Genomic DNA, 17,360 nt, shown 5'->3' with positions numbered 1-17,360 from the left:
TCCGTCCCTTTCGGAAAACGCCAGAAACTGCCCTCCTTCCCATTCAAACCCAGGTCAATCGCGCCTTCGCATCCCCGGATGTGGCGTCGGCGGCACGTGTTGCCGAGGATAGCGTGTCGGCAGAGGCCAGGAGATTTTGATACCAGAAATCGAGTTTGCCAGCGTCGATATACTGGCGGAGAAGATCGTCCTCCCGCTGGAGGTCCAGGGCAATGCGAGCCCGTTGCTCAGGGCGGAAGCGTGAGACCAGAACCTCCGATTCAGACTCACTCATCAGAGCTTCGGTCGGAGAAAGAGGCTGGTAGAGAGATGGGTGTGTCATCCCGCGGTTTTCTGTAGACAATGTTAGGCTCATCCCGGCAACATCGCGACACCACTCACCCAAGCAGAGCCCCAGCGTGTAATGGAGGGCGGTCTCGGTGGCAGACGAATCCGAATTGCCGTTTGCTTCCTCGGCCGCTTTCCCTCGAGCCTCCCAATCATCACGGATCATGCACCGCCGCCAGATCAACTTCCGCAAAGCCGACTCATACGACACAATCTGCTGGGCGTAGCGGCCGCGCTCCAGAACTTGTAGTGCTTGGTAGAAAGCTTCGTGATAGGTCTCGCTGTCCTTGTCTTCAGAAGCCTGCGCAGGACCCATCAGCGTCAACAGATCCAGGAGGTCATCAGCGCCAACCACCTGTCGGTTGATCATCGTCGTGAGAGTTTCATGAAGGATCTCGTGCAGGGAAGGCCGATCCTCCGAAAGATAGCTCCCGAAATAATCCAGGGCCAGCTCAACTTCTGCCTTCTTGTCAATTGCACCTTCAAACACCGGCCGGATGTAGTTGTAGAGATCTTGCTGGATCACATCGATCGCGGTATGATCGTCAAGACGCTGAATGTCTTCCCGTGAAGCAGGATAAGGGTCTTCAGGTTGAGACCGCTCCCATGAAGCCAGTCGACCGAGTTTCGCGAGCGAGATCTCCACCTGGTGACTCCAAAGGTTTGTTTCACTGCTGAGAGCCAGTTGCTCCAAGGACGCCGCAGCAGTATCATAATCATCCTCGCCCACCACGTCGTTGATCCAGCTCAGCCGCAAGTAAGCTGGACTCTTCCGTAGGAAACGAGTCACAAAAGGTTGGTATTTTTTCATAGAGAGCAACGCCCCTGGGTGGCCCATCGAGATTTGCCGCGAAAAATACGCACTGGCCCAAGCTTCGCCGAATGTCTCAAAATATTGCGAGATTCTTTGCTCAACAACGCCTTCACGGTCTCCAATGGGGGTAACATCTGCGGAGGAGCCTTGGTTCTTCATTTGATCCTGAAGTTCGATCACGAGTTCGACCAAAGCCTCCATGTCTCGGAATCTTTCTGCTAGACTGAGGGCATCCTGGAGGTGCCCAATGCCTGCCAGCTTGAACAATTGCCACTTGCGCTCTTTGGTATGCGTTTGCTCAATGGAGGCGCTTTCATCCACGAGTTGGGGGTCTTCTTGGGCGGCCAGCCAGCGAAATCGTTCACGATGCATCTGGCCGAGTACGCGCAGATGCCGGGCACTATTTTCCGCAATATTTTTCAAGACCTGCGCATCCGGCGCGTCCGCACTTGACGCCCGTTGTTGAATCCACGCCCGGCAGCTGTCAAGCTCCCAATCGAGCAGGTGCCCTGTTTCGGTGTAACCGACTGCCTTCGAGGTCCAGAATTCGGGGAGATCCTCATAGCCATCGGCCAAGACGCCATCCTCCAGAAAATCCTCGCCCAGTCCATACAATCCAGCGTGTTCATCACGGTATCGGAAGGCAGTCTCCATAATCGCCAGTGAAATCTCACTGGCCTCCAGGATTTGTTCTGACAGTTTCCGAGCTTGTTTCGAAGAGTTGCCTCTCCGGGGTTTGATCGCTTTCATGATCCATGGAATGATGTGTTCCATCTGAAATGAATCTTTCAGGAACCATTGGCGTACGGGGTCAGTTTCGCCCTGCTGGGGATCAAGCCGTGTTTTGAACCGATCGTTCATCGACTCAATTACAGTGTTGAGGAATGGTTTCTCGCTTTCTCCTCTGAAAGATTCTCCAACTTTCCACATGGCTTTTTGAGCAGCAATCTTTTCCGCAGCCCATAACAATTCCCATCGGGCTGGGCGGCTGAGAGGGTTGCCTTTGCGAGATAGCAGGGAGACCAGATCATCAAGGGCTTTCGCTCTAAGCCGCAAGTTCTGTTCGATTGAAATCGCTGTACGGGGAATGAATTTGGAGTCTGATCGCATCGTCTCATGGCAAATCTCAAGGGCGGCTTGCTCGATTTCAGCAGGAGGGAAGTCAAACCCACTCTCGCCTGCAAGGTTCAAGGGGTTCTTGGCCATTGTGCCAAAGAAAATTGCCTGCTCGAGCTTGTGTTTGGCGGTCGCCTGGGCCTCTTCAGCATCGCCTTCTACCTGATCGCGAGGGAATACGGTGACGCGAAGAACGCCAAAGTTGCGAACCATGAGGACACATGCGCCATACGAATCCCCACTAGGCTCATCTTCTGAGCCACAACCGAGGATTTCGTAGTCCTTGCCCGATCGCAAGTGAATGGTGTCCTGTAGAGGCAGAGGTGATTTGTTGGAATCCAGAAGCAATTGCGAGCTGGGCGTCTCCTCGACACTCATGAGCGACAGCATTACCAGAGACTGTCCGAGGAGAATGAAAGCGGACGCTTCCGACCTGGGAACAAATATCTTTGGCTTAAATTCGTTCAGCCCGGCAGACACACTGTGAAGGTCCACCGGGTGTGTTGATAGAATCCGACATTCGCTGCCGGACAAACAGATCTGGACCAGGAAGAGTCGCTTGGATTCTAACCATTGAGGGGAACCAACAACCAAGAAAAGCCGCCATGATTCTTCAGAAACCGGGGAGGTGTTCTCGTCGAAAACCTGCTGCTGCGCAGGAAAAGCAAAATCCATGACCTTAAGATCTGGCTCGCCGGTCGTATTCACATGATTCTGAGCGATCGCAGCTGCGATATCGTCCTTGGCATCGTATCGTTTTTTGAGGGCGTTGCCATGGTTCCAATGTGTATCCCAGATTTCGAGCAGACCAGCCGAAGTCACAATAACCACATCTCGTTGGCCTCGTTGGTGGGAGCTGCCCGTTCGTACGGCGGTGACCTCTTTTCTCCAGGAGCCACCCCCGAGAACATTCTTGATTCCACCGAGAAACCCGCCACTCCCAGCACCGACTGTGCTCCGAAGGAAGTTGACCAACACAGATGGTTTCCCTTGCGAATCCCTCACGGTGATGTGCGCCACTCGTCCGGAAGAAAAGGTTGCAATGATTCCAGAGGGCTCGCCGTTCATAATCTCTATAGCATGTTCACCAGAAAGCAAGCCAGAGATCGACCCCTGGATGCCATTTTGCTTTTGTCGAGACAACCCCAGCGACGCGATGCTGGATACGGTTTCCCAGTAAATTATTTTACCGGTAGAAGGGATGAGGACGAGAAGACCTGGATGTCCTCCTGTCACGGTAGACAGCAGAATGCCAAGTGGAACTGGGCCATTGGGGTCTCTGCATGACTCGGGGATCGAGACGGTAAATGTTTCTGAGGAGGACGGGGACGAAGTGGGTGCCGAGTAGGGCCATACAATTGCATGGGAGCGGGTCAGGGCCAAGGCATGGTCGTGGCCAGGTCCGAAAAAACATCGAAGAGGCTCTAATGTTCAGGGTCAATAACAGTCAACAACGACAAAAGAACGGTAGTTACCTGACTGCAATCCTCGAATCTGATCCGGCAACGCTGGAAGTTGCTCCACGGTGTAGTAATCTGTGCTGGACTGTTTTTTCGAAGGGTATTAGTCAACGTTACTTGCAAGCCGTAGGGAAGGATGTGAGAAAAGAAAAATCCACAAGGGCCACTGACTAGAAGAATTGCACCCTCCTTGTCATTTTTGAGGCCTTCAGTCTGTTTGCTGCCTCGGAGAGGTAGATGAAATTCCGTTTCCATCGGATCCGTGGTAACATCGCCAGGACCACTCAGTGGCAAGCCAGCTAATTGGGCGTCTGACGGGGAGTCATCCTTCTGCCGTAGAACTGAGCGCTGTCGTTTAGCCTTGGGGGGCTTGACGGAGTCGTCCGAGCTTGTTCGCTGGCGCCGGCGAGTGTTGCGTGCGCCAGGAGCAGCGGCTTTGGGGACGAACATTTTCGCGAACAAGCAGCGAAGCTCAGCAAGCACGCGCTGGCCGAGTTCAGGCCAGGTGAGGTGGGGAAGGAAGGAGGACGAGGAAGCGAAAGCAGACGCAGGAAAGGGAAGATGTAAATAAGAAGCAGCAGCGCGCCCATTATTGCCCGAAGGCGGTGAGATGAGCCAGGTATGGCAAGCCCTCCCACCACTCTCCGTCTCCTCCCCTCTCAACCGCAAACAACCATGAGTTGAATCGTCTACTAGTTACTCGACTGACTACTCCCACCATGTTCCTTCGCCGTGTTATCTCCAAGCCGTCATGGGTAGCCATGCGTTCGGCAGTCTAGTCTACATGTCTCCTTTTAAGTCCCGCCGCCTGGGAGCGGCCATGGCGATGTGGCGGCGTCCCTCATTCACCCCAGCACGTCTTACCACCACGGGGATCTCCCATCGTGGCCTATATACGGCTTTGTTCTTTCCTGGCCATGGGGTCCAACGAGTAGGCATGGCAACTGCCTGGATGGACAGCTTCCCCCACACCGCGTCCAGAATTCTGGATGAGATGGATACCATACTAGGATTCAAACTCTCGCGCATCATATCGGACGGTCCCAACTCCGAATTGAATCGCACTGAACATTCACAGCCCGCAGTCATGGCGGTGTCAGTACTCATCCTTCGCATTTTGGAGCGTGAGTATGGATTCGATATCCAGTCGCGCGTAGACGTGACTCTCGGACACAGCCTGGGAGAGTTCTCTGCTCTGGTCGCCGGCGGCTATCTCGGATTCGGAGATGCTCTGAAATTGGTTCGGTGCCGGGCCGAGGTAATGGCCCAGTGCACACGAGCGGTCGCCAAGCAATCGGGCGACAGCTACGGAATGGTGGCACTCATCTGTGAGCCCGACCATCTGGAGAGTTTGCTGAAAACGGTTCAGGACTTTCTCAGTCTCAGAACGGCCGAGGACGATTCAAACCACGCAGTGCCGTCAATCCAACAGGTGGTAGTGGCCAACATCAATTCGAAAAACCAAATCGTACTCAGTGGCAGCATTGAAAGAATCAAAACTCTTCTTGTACAGCTTCGTCAATTTGGAGGACACGATCCCCGCGCCGTGAGGTTGAAAAGTGATAGCCCATTTCATAGCCCTGTGATGGCACCAGCGGCGGAATATATGAGAAACGCCATGGAGGATATCGATGTTCGTTTCCCAGCATTGATTCCGTGCATTTCGAACGTCTCTGCGCGGCCGTTTCGGTCCAAAGAGGACCTTAAGGATTTACTTTCCCGACAGTGCATCGATACTGTCCGATGGTGGGACAGCATCCGCTACCTCCATCAGGACCAGGGAGTACGGCGGTGGGTGGGCATCGGACCTGGCAAGATCGGCCGGAACTTGGTTGGAAAGGAAGTTGGCCGCGTCGACACCAAGGGCGGCGGCGTCTGGGCGATTTCGAATCCTCGCGAGGTGGAAGAAACCATCCTCGCCTTGGAGCGGACGGAGCCCAGGTCTCCAGATGGCTCGGCCCCCATCCATGTATAGCTACGATACCATGATTTCATATTTTCCAATTTCCCTGAATCTATTCAATGATGATGATACAAATCTACATAACCGCAATGCCTGGCGCCCACGAGTCTCCAATGCGCTTGATATCGGCCACGAATTTAGGATTGAATATTTGGTGACATGCAGAAGAGGGTACGACCGTGTGACCTGGCAATGGTGTGTGATCATCGGGAGAATAGAACGGGTTCTGTAGCAGTTGGATATAGGCGCTCTGCAATGCTCGGAAGGCCTATCGATCTTGTCAGTGAGTGCGATAGAGGCGCTTTATACGAGAGAAAACCAACCGGCTTCAGATCGGAGTCCCGCAGGCCACTGATCGCGGAGCTTGCTGAGTTCCCCGCGCCCTCGTCCTGGCCGAATAGATCCACAATGATCAAGAGCTTCACTCCAGTGGTGGTCAGCCAGCCATAAGCCGCCAGTCTCTCGTCGATCGCCTGCAGTAGACCCAGATCCTGATCCACGGAGGTGTGTTTCTTCCGGATCTCAAAGATGTCCAGGCAGGAGTTCAGCAGGAAGGAGAATTCAATGGTCGAGTCCGAATAAGGAGGGAAGAGGGAGACGTGGAGAGGGTTGTCCTGGGATGGAATGGGAATCAGCAGAGGTTTTTCTTGTTGTCCAGGAGTATACATACAGCTTTCCCGATCACCCCGATGCAGGCAATCTTGGGGCCTGCCATGGTGTGTTCACATCAGGTACAGCTGATGTAGTAAGTTGGGGAGTTTCAGTCAGTTGGGCAATAATACTGCCTCAGGCCGCGGCCCGTCCGCCCTCCAATAGCGGTGCGCTCAAATTCCATTGACAAGCCACTCACCGCCTTTACCGTACTGTCACATTCCCCCCAATCAGCTCTCGTATATTGTATGACATAAGCCGTATGTTACCATAGTCTGACCTGACCCTGCTTTGAACTTCGTCCTCCTGGTCTTTCCCATCATCGCCGCCACATCTTCCTGCCACCCCCTCAAGCTCAACTCTCCCCTCTCCGAAGCCTGTGCCCATCTAGGCCAGGTTGCAATTGAACCCAGTCGCTGTCATCCGGGGGCTCGATTGACCTTCCAGCTTCTCCCCACCCCAGAAGGTGTCCCCCACAACCATGCTGCCCATGGCGAAACCGGCCATCTCGGGCGCCTTGTGCGGTAGGCTTCTTCCCCCATTCAAGGATTCCTTGCAGGACCACTACTGACATTGGATCCAAGCGGCTCGACCACGCCTGGCCCTGGCCCTGGCCCTCCCCCGAGCCCAGCCCATTGCCGCCCTCTCAACTTCGTCAATCAAATCTGCCACAGCACTTGAACGCCAGTCACAGTCTGGCTCGCAGCTTACAGCTTCTGGCAAGGCTCGCAAGGAAGTTCCATTGCCCAGCCAGGAGAAAAAGGAGGGTGCCATGCAATATGTCCTGTTCGTGCTCCTGTGCCTAATTCGACCTGGCCCGTATACTGACTGCCTGGCAGAACCACTCTGGATCAAGTTGCCAACTGGGCCCGCCAAAGTTCTCTGTGGCCCATGACCTTCGGTTTGGCATGCTGTGCCGTGGAGATGATGCACCTGTCCACGCCCCGATACGACCAGGACCGCCTGGGAATTATCTTCCGTGCTTCCCCCCGACAATCCGATGTGATGATTGTGGCCGGTACCTTGACCAACAAGATGGCTCCCGCCCTTCGCCAGGTCTACGACCAAATGCCTGAGCCGCGCTGGGTGATCAGCATGGGTAGCTGTGCAAATGGCGGCGGCTACTACCACTACAGCTACTCGGTGGTTCGAGGCTGTGACCGGATTGTGCCGGTTGATGTTTATGTCCCTGGATGTGAGTAATCTCCATCAATTCTACTGGATGTGACTAACTGGATCAAGGCCCACCCACCTCGGAGGCCCTGATGTATGGCATCTTCCAGCTACAGAAGAAGATGAGACACACCAGAATCACACGAATGTGGTACCGACGCTAGACGTGCCTCGGGACCCATGACTGGAATACCATGTCATACCTTCTTTTGAGGATCATCAGTCTGATAGCCCAGCCCCTTGTGGAGTCTTTGTGTTTTATTACGCTGTATATCAAATCAAGCTTTTTCCTTTGTTCCATTTTCAGGAGCTCAAGACGTCGTTTCCCACCATTCCCCAAAAAGCACTTACAGCTCTAGGCTTGTTTTAGTCTGATTGTTATATATGCTGACAGGGCAACTCAAAATATTGACATGGATCACTTTTAGGCATTTGTTCATCCAAGGATCTTCTATTGGCTAGAATATAGGACACTTTCTGCACTGGTTTGTATACAGCACACCGGTTTTTTCTTATATGCAAGAATTGTCTTGCTTCACTCGGCCCTTTCTCCTGTCTTATCGATTCCAATTTCACTTAGCCGTTGACAATCACACCGCCGTTGGGATGCAGACATTGGCCGGAGATATAGCTACTATCTTGGCTTGCCAGAAAGACGAAGCATGTGGCAACCTCACTGGGCTGTCCTGGCCGACCAATAGGCACCTCATGGAACTGTTCCATGGCAGAGGTCTGCATTGTCGATGGGATCAACGGAGTCCAAACTAAGAGCCTTGTGTGAGCAGCCAACTTCGCAATGGGAATATTGGAAACATACTGGGCCCAGGACATACGCAATTGACTCGGATGCCTTTTTTGATTTGCTGGTTGGATAGAGCTCGTGTGAATGCGACAATCGCGCCCTTGGTCGTTGTATAGTCTAGGAGATCACCACGTCCGATGTACGGGTTAACCGACGCACAGTTGATGATCGTGGAACCCTTCTTCATATGGGGCAGAGAATATTTGGCCAGATAGAAGAAGGGGTGGATGTTGGTGTTGAAAGTTCGTTCCCACTGGGCCCTGGTTCCCAGTCAGTACCCGCAGTGAGGGCGTATAGATGAACCTACTCATCCAGCTCCCCAATGTCGCTCAGCATATTCTGGAAGGCGGCATTGTTCACCAAGATATCAATGCCGCCCATGCACTGGATAGCCGTGTCGACGACCTTGCAACAATTGTCCTTATTCCGCAAATCCATTGCGAGGCAATGGCATTTTTGGCCGGCCGCTTCGACTTCTTTCTTGGTTTCCTGGGCGTCCTTTTCCTCCGAGGGTAAGTAAACAATCATGCTTGAAGCGCCTTCCATCGCATACAGGACGGCAATGGCCCGTCCAATGCCCGAATCGCCGCCGGTGACGATGACTCGTTTGCCCTGGAGCTTGCCCGCGGCCTTGTAGAGCTGATATCCGCCATCTTCTGTGGGGACATAGGAGGAGACCGGCTTAGGGTCCTCCATGTCCAGCTGCAGCCCTGGCTTGTCCAGATGTTGAATGGGGATCTTGTGCCCTAGGCAATGTTATAATGCGTTTCCAACGGTATTGCAGGGGAGTGATGTGATAGGTACCCGGTTGAAACTGGGACTTCTCCCCGCTGGCTGGTCTCTCAGTGTATTGGACCATCTTGATGTTTTGTCGGATACCAGTGAGCTTTTCAAAATGTAAAGGGAGGTATATCTCTCTGGTTTGGTCGGAAGGATAGCGGGTCAGCCCAAGCTTTATCTAAGGTCTCTCCGAGAAAACATGTCACCATGACGCCTTCCGCCGCATTTCCATCGCGCCTATTGTAGAGACGCTGTCTTAGCTGGAAAGCGCGCTCGGAGACCAGAGCCGCCAAAGATCAACCCACCCCAATGCTGCCTCCGTCTGGTCTAGATGCGGGTTGGCGATCCAGCGCAGAGCCGGTTTGGGCGGTGGCTGAATGAGATTTGAAGTGGACAGTCACATCCCACCACATCACGGTGACGTGGGTGTCCTGTTTGCAATGATTCCCTTTTGCAGTAACGTACCCATGTACTAGTTGATTTGATGTTTGTGATAGTATAGATTTGTTACTGCCTCAGGTGTCCGCCAGTATATATCTGCTTAGGTAATCCATATCTTATCCATTTTTTTTTTTTTCTTTCCTCTGTCTGCTCTATCCTGAAGTAACACCTCACTCCCTCCTTTTCGTCCTCCATGGCAAAACGACGCACGGACAGGGCATCAGCCCAACAGCAGAAGACGCTCCCGTCTGTTTTGTCGTCCCCGTGGGCCTTTCTTCGTCCTACCACCGATCTCCATTCCACTGTGGCCGACTCCGCCAAACAGTTCCTCGATCCCTTGGCTGCATCAATCGTAGACGCTCAATTCGCTCGCCGACAGATCAACAAGAAGCGAAAGAGGTCAGAGTTGGGACCGGAGGATTCGCAGCCCCTACAGCTAAAAAACCTTTACGTCGACGGCTTCACCTCGAATCAAATATGGGAACAAGCGACAAGGATCCTGGAGTCTGCCGGAGGTGAAATCGAGCGAGATATTGCTTTGATTTCAAAGCATCAGCAGCCATCTCTCGATATCTCGGACCCTGAGGACGCACAATCGGTCAGCGACAGCCAGAACAGCTTGTCAGGTGTTTCCGAAGATGAGGCTAGCATCGATGGGAGCATGGGGACTGGCTTAGAGTCTGACTTGGAGAACTCTGATCTGGACCTCGAGGATCCAGAGTTGGCGGACGAGATGGGTGAACATTTGTCCGAAGACGAAGACGACGACAACGATGTCTCGGCTGCCGAGGAGGACCCGGGCACCTATGCAGATGACAAATTTGGGTTAAATGATGGATTTTTTCTATATCGATGATTTCAACAGGCAGTCCGAACTGCTGGAGAGGCAGGATGCTATGGGCGCGCCAGAAGAAGACGAGGACAGCAGCGATGAGATTGATTGGCATACGGATCCGCTCATCGCTGGAAACGCTTCAACTATCCGCGAGAAGGATGGACGGAAAAAGCCAAGCAACCTCGAGGACGATGGGGATGATAGCAGCGAAGAGGACGGGCCAACTTTCGGCAATGCCGATCTCAATGCCGGCTCGGATTCTGACGACGATGAGAATCTTTCCGACGCTGATGGAAATGACGCTGCTGGCTGGGTTAACACCAGCGATATCAAATATGCTGATTTCTTTGCTCCGCCACCGCGCAAAGTGTCTACCAAGAAGGCGCGCGCACTCCCGAAAACTCAACCCAAAGAGACCATCATGGATGAGGATATCAACCGAGCCATGGAGGATGTTCGTCGCGATTTGTTCGATGATGAGCCTTCTGATCAAGGCGAAGAAGACGACATGGACGAATTGCCTGACGCTCAGGGTGAGCGTTCCACCCACGAGAAACAACGCGCACGCATTGCAGATGAAATTCGTCGCCTGGAAGCGGCAAATGTGGCGAAGAAAGAATGGATGCTTGCTGGAGAAGCCCGAGCTGTGGAAAGACCGGTCAATTCTCTCATCGAGGAAGACCTTGATTTCGAGAGAGTCGGGAAACCGGTTCCGGTTGTCACAAATGAAACCACCGAAGATATTGAGGAATTAGTCAAGCGTCGAATTCTCGCTAGTGAATTTGACGAAGTGCTTCGCCGTCGGCCAGGCGCTTCGGATGCGCGGGGTGCCAAGAAGAGTCGATTTGAGCTCGATGACACCAAGCCCCAGCAAAGCCTCGCAGAGCTCTACGAGGCCGACCATCTTCGTGCTACGGATCCGAACTTTGTCGATGCGAAGGACCGCAAGCTGATGCGGGACCATGCCGAGATCAACAACCTTTGGAAAGAGGTCAGTTCCCAGCTGGACACATTATCCAATTGGCACTACAAGCCCAAGGCCCCGCAGGCGAACATCAACGTTGTGACCGACGCTCCCACCATTATGATGGAAGAGGCGCGTCCGACGGCAGGCAGTGCTACTGCCGGACCCACGGGACTTGCGCCCCAAGAGATCTATGCGCCTGGAGACGATGGCCGAGTAGCGGGCGAAGTGGTCCTCAAGAATGGTGCCACTACGTCCCGGGAGGAGATGACTCGGGAGGAGAAGGCCCGGTTGAGGCGGCAGCAGAAGAAGAACAAGAGCAAGGAGAAAACCCAGTCCGTCGGACAGCGGCCCAGCAAGGCGGCCGAGAAGCAGCAGCTGGTGTCGGATCTGAAGAAGGGCGGCGTCAAGGTGATCGACAAGGAGGGCCGAATGACGGATCTCGATGGGGGCAAAGTCAGTGCCAGTGCAAAGAACCGTGCTGATACCCTAAAGTTGTAGATAGACATGTCATGTATATTTTGTTTCTTCTGAGCGCTTTCATGGGTTGATCATATTATCTATCGCATTACATGCTTCTATCCTTTAATTTGTTAACATCATGCTTCTCTCATGGCTGATCCTTTTCTGGAAGCTGGTTTGACCCTGATCGTATAGAGAAACAGGTTTTCACGATTATAAGTGCTGGCGTGCGGGTCGTCCTGGATCTCTTCGATGAGGAACACCTTCTTGACCATCTTCATAAACCGGAGGTCGGCGCGTCGGCGCCGTTTGAAGCAGAAGTAGCACACGGAGTTGGGGCCCAAGAGCTCTTGGAGGGTCGTGATGAGAAGGGGAAACGCTGGCTCAAAGTAGACGCAGTCGGCGGCCAGGATGATGTCCGGGTGCGAGGGGATGCGGTCTGGTAGGGGTTCACCCCAGTTTAGCACGCTGGCATCTACGGTCGAGGAGAGATGGTTCAGTTGAATGTTGGCTTGCATCAGGGAAAGCATCGGCTGTTGGTCGGTGATATAGAGAGGCGCTCGTCCGATCTTGCATCCATGTGCGATTGCGAGACCCACGAGTCCACCCCCGGCTCCGAGTTCAACGCTGGCGAGGTGTCAGTAGCGGACCGCACAACCACCACCAGAGAGAAAAAAAAATGGAAGGAAACGGACATGGTTTTATCGCCCAGATCCGAATTGTGTCGACTGATGATATATTTCGCTAAGACCATGCCGGCCGGCCATAATTGCCCGCCGCAGCCTTCCTTGAGATCCTCTTTCAAAAGTAACGGTACTGGCAGGAGACCATCGAGGGAGACACTGGTGGTCACCGCCGCTCTGTTGTCACGCCAAGGAGCCAGGGACTCGCTGATGGCGAAAGATTCCGGGTCTGAGTCAGTAGTAGGAGTGTCCATGATACATGTATATCGTCGTGTTTGTTGCAGGATGAAAAAGGAAGGATGCGAAGAACTGTCGATCTGCCGAGATTTTCATGCTGGGGCCGGGATCCGCTCGGCAGGGACATCCAGCCATTCGGTGCGTGGGTGCATTCTGGGTGGTGGATAGTTGCATACTTAGGGATTACCGGCTTGGGATTTTTTTGAAAGGGGGGAGGGGGGGGGGGGGGGTATCTGGGAAGAGACGAACAGTTATTATTATTGTTGTTGTTATTATTGTTAATATGAGAGGGAGGAAAGAAGTGGCGTAATCCAATATATATCGCGCGACCGCACACCATGATAGACCCTCCGATGCCATCCTGGTTGAAACACCTCTGTATCCAAAAAGAAGTTCCAAGTTGCCATCATCCCCATGACTCGACCACGCAGATGCCAGATACTGATTTACTCTGGAGTAGGTAGATCACTCACTGACTAGACATCCATCCGAGGACACTCAGCTTGCCCCGATCCATTATCACCACCGACTCCACACCCCAACACTAGACTGTTAATTCTTTAGCCTACTATATAATTATTATTATTTAAATCTAGATACATTCCTGCAAGGCACGGTGCTCAAGAAACCCAATCCACTTCCAAGGTGAAGCTGGCCTCGATCGGATGACATCACCCGCGATCATGACGACGTCACCGAATGCCAAACCGTTAATAAGGCGCATCGCCTGCCATGCTTTCCCTAGATCTTGACTTTCCATAGTTACTATCATCTCACAGCCCACAAACCCATCACCACTACCAATACCCATCATGACTACCCTGCACTGTGAGTTGAGAGGTATACTGTTGCGGAGCCAGTCTAACCACCGACCTAGATCTGCCCCCCGTGAAGCCCTCCGCAATCGCGATGGGAACCATCTTCACCCACACGGCCTCCCTCGGCATCCTGGCCCCCGTGTTCGGTGACACCTATCACCGTGCCCAGGCCGCCAACTCCAAGGAAGAGTTCATCAAGTCCAAGGAAGCCGCGGGCGCCGCTGCCGCGTGGGGAAGCTCGCTGGTCGGAAGCGCCGTGCAGACCTACGGTGTCGCGGCCCTGATCAACGCCACTGGCACGCTCAGCTACAAGGGCGCTGCCTACCTGGGAACTCTGGTGTTCATGGCCAGCTCTGCCCCGAGCGTATGTTGACCAAACTCAAACCGTCAACCCTTTGCTAACTCAGGCGACACAGTTCATCAGCCAGATCTTCACCGAGAAGAGACCTCTCGATACCGTCGCGGTCGGTGGAGTCGCTCGGGTGTTTGAGACAGTCGGTCTCAGCTTGTTCCTGACCTGGTGGGGGACTCGCACCCACCCGTTTGACTAGATAATCCCCGTTTTTGTCCATCTGGAGTGATATTTGTACAGCTACAATCGGATTTTCTCGATGTTCTGTAACTACATGTACACGGATTTGATGCCCGTTGCGTAACCATTTCATCCACACTGCGTAAATCACCTCTGTTCTTCTTCAAGATCGTCTCGTTGGATGTAGACCGTTGGCTACCGAGCGGGCACGGTAGAAAGAAAACCAATGCCCCTCGGATGCGACCAGAGGTCAAGTGCTGGTTTGCTCAATCACCATCAGTAACTAGGAACGTACAGTCAAGCCATGCCATTGAAGCACCCAAGACTCGTTCCCGTACGTATCTACAGTACAATGACACACCCGCAACTACACGGGTAGATGGAAAAGACAGGGAGCACTGTCATCGCAAGGGAAAAATGAACACTGAATCGATTGACAATAATACTACCCTGCCATCTAGGACAGACCCAATCATCTCATCTAATCAAACAAACGTGCGGCAGGGGTACCTGTGTCCATGGTCAGTATCAGACTCGTATCAAGTCACAAGGAGACATACACTTCGGGGTAGCCCTGATCCGAATTGATCTCGTACTTGGACTTGGGTTGTGAGGAAGAATTCAGGTTGCAGGGAGTTGGGGGCAGGCCACTGGCTCCCAAAACACCCTGGATGCTGTTCTTATCTTTCTCAAACAGGGCGGCCAGACCGCGCTCCTCACCCTCTTCCTTGACGGCGACCAATTGCTTCTCCCCGGCCTCTCCGATTTTCAAGACATTATCCTTGGGGGCTGCCTGGCTTCCGACCGTGAGAAGACCCACAGCATCGGCCTGCTTCACTGTGCTCAGACGGGGGTAGTTCCTCCGGGTGTCGCGCTTCCAGTAAGGGTTGTCGGCAATGTCAGCGGCCAGAAGGGTGACGGGGTCATCATAGGCCAGAGGGGGCAGAGATCCTGGGGTGGGCAGACGGTACTGCGAGTTCAATGGGACACCGGATGAGCGGTTGGGGTCGATGGCGAGCGCCCGACGAATCCGCTCCCAGACGCCGGTGGACGGGACGGTGTATTTCTGCGAAGGGAAAGGGGAGTGAGACATGTCCCGAGCATAGACTGGGCGTTTCCACCAACCTGAGCAACGGACACGACGTGCGATGCCGACTTGGCGGCTTTCAGGACATCGCGAGCCATGATGAATGGAAAGACTCTGACTGGGACCGAGGAAGTCAGCACATTGAACTCTAGAGCCGGGCCAAATTAGAAGCACAAGATCTATGCTGCGGGTTGGCGGTACACCTACCTCCTGAAATGGCGAGAGTCTGTCCCAGTGTTTGAGGTCTGGGAGTCTTCGAGAGTCCGTGGAGGTGTTGGAACGGGAGTGCGTCCGGAGCGGAACAATGGTATCTCCGATTCGATGGATTACACTATGTGACTTAGTAGTCCTAACAACCCTAACCAACCCCTACCTACATACTACAATGTATCTACCGTCTTGATGTACGGACTCCTGCCTTTCTCAGACCTTGCCGCTGGCCACCAGCTTCTGCACTGCATCCACGGTTGCATCCGGACCGCCCGCTTCACGCAGCAGCACCTTGCCCTTCTTATTCATGGCAAAGACTCCACGAGTCGTGCCCTTAGGGGCTTTCTTAAACCCAATGGCTGCAATTAGGGTGGCGCGGGTGTCGCAGAGCAGCGGATAGGGCAGAGTTTGCTTGGTTTGGAAGGTGGTGTTGGCCTTGGGCGAGTCGGTCGACAGCCCATAGATGGCCAGCCCTGTCGAGGTCAGGTGCTTGTAGTTGTCGCGGAACATGCACGCTTGCTTGGTGCCTGATCACATCGTCAGTCACAAAACAAGAAGAGATATAACTGCCGGAAGAAAGACACAAGGACATACAGCCCGGAGTTGAGGCCTTCGGGTAGGTGAACAGGACCACACCCGATTCGCTATCCGCCACCAGTTGCTTCAGAGTGGTCTTGGTGCCGTCGTTGGTCTCGACCTCGCCGCCAAAAGTCTCCAGATCGATCGTGTCATCCACATTAGGGGCTGGAGACGCGGGGGTCTGGTCTGTCTCAGCCGGCTTGGGTTTTGGGGTCGGCTTGGCAGGCTTGCTTCTCTTGTCAGGCACGGGGGGCGGCGCAGGGGCCTTGCGTTTTCGGAGTTCGACCATGTTGGGGTGATGGATGCGTAGGCGTAGATGAATATCAAGAAGTATAATTTGGAAGTACTACAAACAACAATAGTGCCTCAGATGTCAGCTGACCCGGATCGCTGACATAATGAATACCCACCCGGGAAAGCCCGAACGGGCCCTGATCCGGAAGAAAATCCATTTTTTCCTCTTCTCCTGACTGATTATTATTACTCATCTTCTTCGCCTCCCTCCCCACTGCTGCTTTTTTGCAGGTACGACTTGATTGATTATTGTTGTTTGCCTCTTCTTTTGCTTCCTCTTTGCGACCTCTCATCCCATCGTTCGTTTTGTTACTCCCATCGCCTCCGGACCATTTGTGTCCCTGCAAAAACATTCACTAGCTATGAAGGTCTTTTCGTCCTCGTGCACGTTCGACTACTCGTGGGACGAGGTATCCACGGCAAACTGGAGGAAGTACTGCCCGTGGAATGACAAGTCACCGCATGTCGTGGCAGTCGACACGCTCTCTCGGACTATCGACGAGACCACCGGCATCGTGAGTCCTCTCTCTTCCCGATTCTCGCTTATAACTGGCGTCGCGTGCTGACCCTTCTCCTAGCTGCGAACGGAACGTCTCATCACTTGCGACCAGTCAGCCCCGCAATGGGTCTCTTCGCTCTTCGGCGGCAGTGCCACCTCTCACGTCTATGAGATCTCCTACGTCGACCCGGCCTCGAAGAAGGTCACCATGTGCTCCACCAACTTGACATGGTCGAATGTCCTCAGCGTCCGCGAAACAGTGGTCTACCAACGATCATCGACCCAGCCCACAACCACCACCGACTTCCAGCAGGAAGCCAAAATTACCGCTCTGTGCGGTGGGTGGCAAAAGATCAAGAACAAGGTGGAGGAGGCCAGCGTCGAGAGATTCCGAGAGAATGCCAAGCGCGGCCGAGAAGGCTTTGAAACCGTCCTGGAGATGAGCCGTCGCGTGTTCAGCGAGCAGCGGGATCTCGAGAGCCAGCACATCCAGGCTTGAACCCGCCGTTGATCACTCACGAACCCACCACCACTCTGTCATTCTTTGCATCGAGCGATTGCATATCTCGGCGTCTCTTTTTCTGCATATCCGAAGCCTTTGGCGCTCGTTGGCGTTCTCTCTTCATTTATTGT

At 53.7% G+C, this 17,360-nt stretch overlaps 10 protein-coding genes across 10 annotated transcripts; 5 read left to right on the top strand and 5 right to left on the bottom strand.

The window, feature by feature from the left end:
* Nucleotides 1-43: 43 nt before the first annotated feature.
* On the bottom strand, nt 44-4,167 carry N7510_006782 (putative nuclear pore complex subunit Nup133; the record flags this gene model as incomplete). The annotated part of the gene is made up of 3 exons (XM_056978707.1): nt 44-3,681; nt 3,733-3,802; nt 3,889-4,167. 3 exons carry the CDS (start codon nt 4,165-4,167, stop codon nt 44-46), a joined length of 3,987 nt encoding a protein of 1,328 aa, XP_056831750.1.
* A 301-nt stretch (nt 4,168-4,468) lies between these two features.
* Nucleotides 4,469-5,692, top strand: N7510_006781 (ACP S-malonyltransferase; the record flags this gene model as incomplete). Its single annotated transcript, XM_056978706.1, has 1 exon — nt 4,469-5,692. The coding sequence occupies one exon, from the start codon at nt 4,469-4,471 to the stop codon at nt 5,690-5,692; it is 1,224 nt and encodes a 407-aa protein (XP_056831749.1).
* Nucleotides 5,693-5,756: 64 nt separating this feature from the next.
* Nucleotides 5,757-6,395, bottom strand: N7510_006780 (uncharacterized protein; the record flags this gene model as incomplete). Its single annotated transcript, XM_056978705.1, has 3 exons — nt 5,757-5,948; nt 6,004-6,294; nt 6,351-6,395. The coding sequence occupies 3 exons, from the start codon at nt 6,393-6,395 to the stop codon at nt 5,757-5,759; spliced, it is 528 nt and encodes a 175-aa protein (XP_056831748.1).
* A 417-nt stretch (nt 6,396-6,812) lies between these two features.
* Nucleotides 6,813-7,668, top strand: N7510_006779 (NuoB/complex I 20 kDa subunit family protein; the record flags this gene model as incomplete). Its single annotated transcript, XM_056978704.1, has 4 exons — nt 6,813-6,855; nt 6,916-7,117; nt 7,171-7,526; nt 7,574-7,668. The coding sequence occupies 4 exons, from the start codon at nt 6,813-6,815 to the stop codon at nt 7,666-7,668; spliced, it is 696 nt and encodes a 231-aa protein (XP_056831747.1).
* Nucleotides 7,669-8,080: 412 nt separating this feature from the next.
* Nucleotides 8,081-9,165, bottom strand: N7510_006778 (oxidoreductase, short-chain dehydrogenase/reductase family; the record flags this gene model as incomplete). The annotated part of the gene is made up of 4 exons (XM_056978703.1): nt 8,081-8,268; nt 8,322-8,566; nt 8,614-9,052; nt 9,111-9,165. 4 exons carry the CDS (start codon nt 9,163-9,165, stop codon nt 8,081-8,083), a joined length of 927 nt encoding a protein of 308 aa, XP_056831746.1.
* A 555-nt stretch (nt 9,166-9,720) lies between these two features.
* N7510_006777 (rRNA-processing protein MPP10) lies at nt 9,721-11,827 on the top strand (the record flags this gene model as incomplete). Its single annotated transcript, XM_056978702.1, has 2 exons — nt 9,721-10,352; nt 10,393-11,827. 2 exons carry the CDS (start codon nt 9,721-9,723, stop codon nt 11,825-11,827), a joined length of 2,067 nt encoding a protein of 688 aa, XP_056831745.1.
* A 98-nt stretch (nt 11,828-11,925) lies between these two features.
* N7510_006776 (uncharacterized protein) lies at nt 11,926-12,725 on the bottom strand (the record flags this gene model as incomplete). Its single annotated transcript, XM_056978701.1, has 2 exons — nt 11,926-12,415; nt 12,484-12,725. The coding sequence occupies 2 exons, from the start codon at nt 12,723-12,725 to the stop codon at nt 11,926-11,928; spliced, it is 732 nt and encodes a 243-aa protein (XP_056831744.1).
* A 795-nt stretch (nt 12,726-13,520) lies between these two features.
* Nucleotides 13,521-14,077, top strand: N7510_006775 (DUF1761 domain-containing protein; the record flags this gene model as incomplete). The annotated part of the gene is made up of 3 exons (XM_056978700.1): nt 13,521-13,536; nt 13,586-13,890; nt 13,943-14,077. The coding sequence occupies 3 exons, from the start codon at nt 13,521-13,523 to the stop codon at nt 14,075-14,077; spliced, it is 456 nt and encodes a 151-aa protein (XP_056831743.1).
* A 466-nt stretch (nt 14,078-14,543) lies between these two features.
* N7510_006774 (uncharacterized protein) lies at nt 14,544-16,223 on the bottom strand (the record flags this gene model as incomplete). Its single annotated transcript, XM_056978699.1, has 6 exons — nt 14,544-14,568; nt 14,619-15,124; nt 15,184-15,293; nt 15,353-15,476; nt 15,575-15,882; nt 15,950-16,223. 6 exons carry the CDS (start codon nt 16,221-16,223, stop codon nt 14,544-14,546), a joined length of 1,347 nt encoding a protein of 448 aa, XP_056831742.1.
* A 367-nt stretch (nt 16,224-16,590) lies between these two features.
* Nucleotides 16,591-17,226, top strand: N7510_006773 (putative mitochondrial protein sorting (Msf1); the record flags this gene model as incomplete). Its single annotated transcript, XM_056978698.1, has 2 exons — nt 16,591-16,743; nt 16,807-17,226. The coding sequence occupies 2 exons, from the start codon at nt 16,591-16,593 to the stop codon at nt 17,224-17,226; spliced, it is 573 nt and encodes a 190-aa protein (XP_056831741.1).
* Nucleotides 17,227-17,360: the final 134 nt, after the last annotated feature.

This window comes from Penicillium lagena, assembly GCF_028827675.1.
Source record: "Penicillium lagena strain IBT 129212 chromosome Unknown utg000005l_segment0_segment0, whole genome shotgun sequence".
NCBI classification, from domain to species: Eukaryota; Fungi; Ascomycota; class Eurotiomycetes; order Eurotiales; family Aspergillaceae; genus Penicillium; species Penicillium lagena.
Note: the sequence above shows the minus strand (reverse complement) of the source record. Positions and strands in the feature narration are given on the sequence as shown.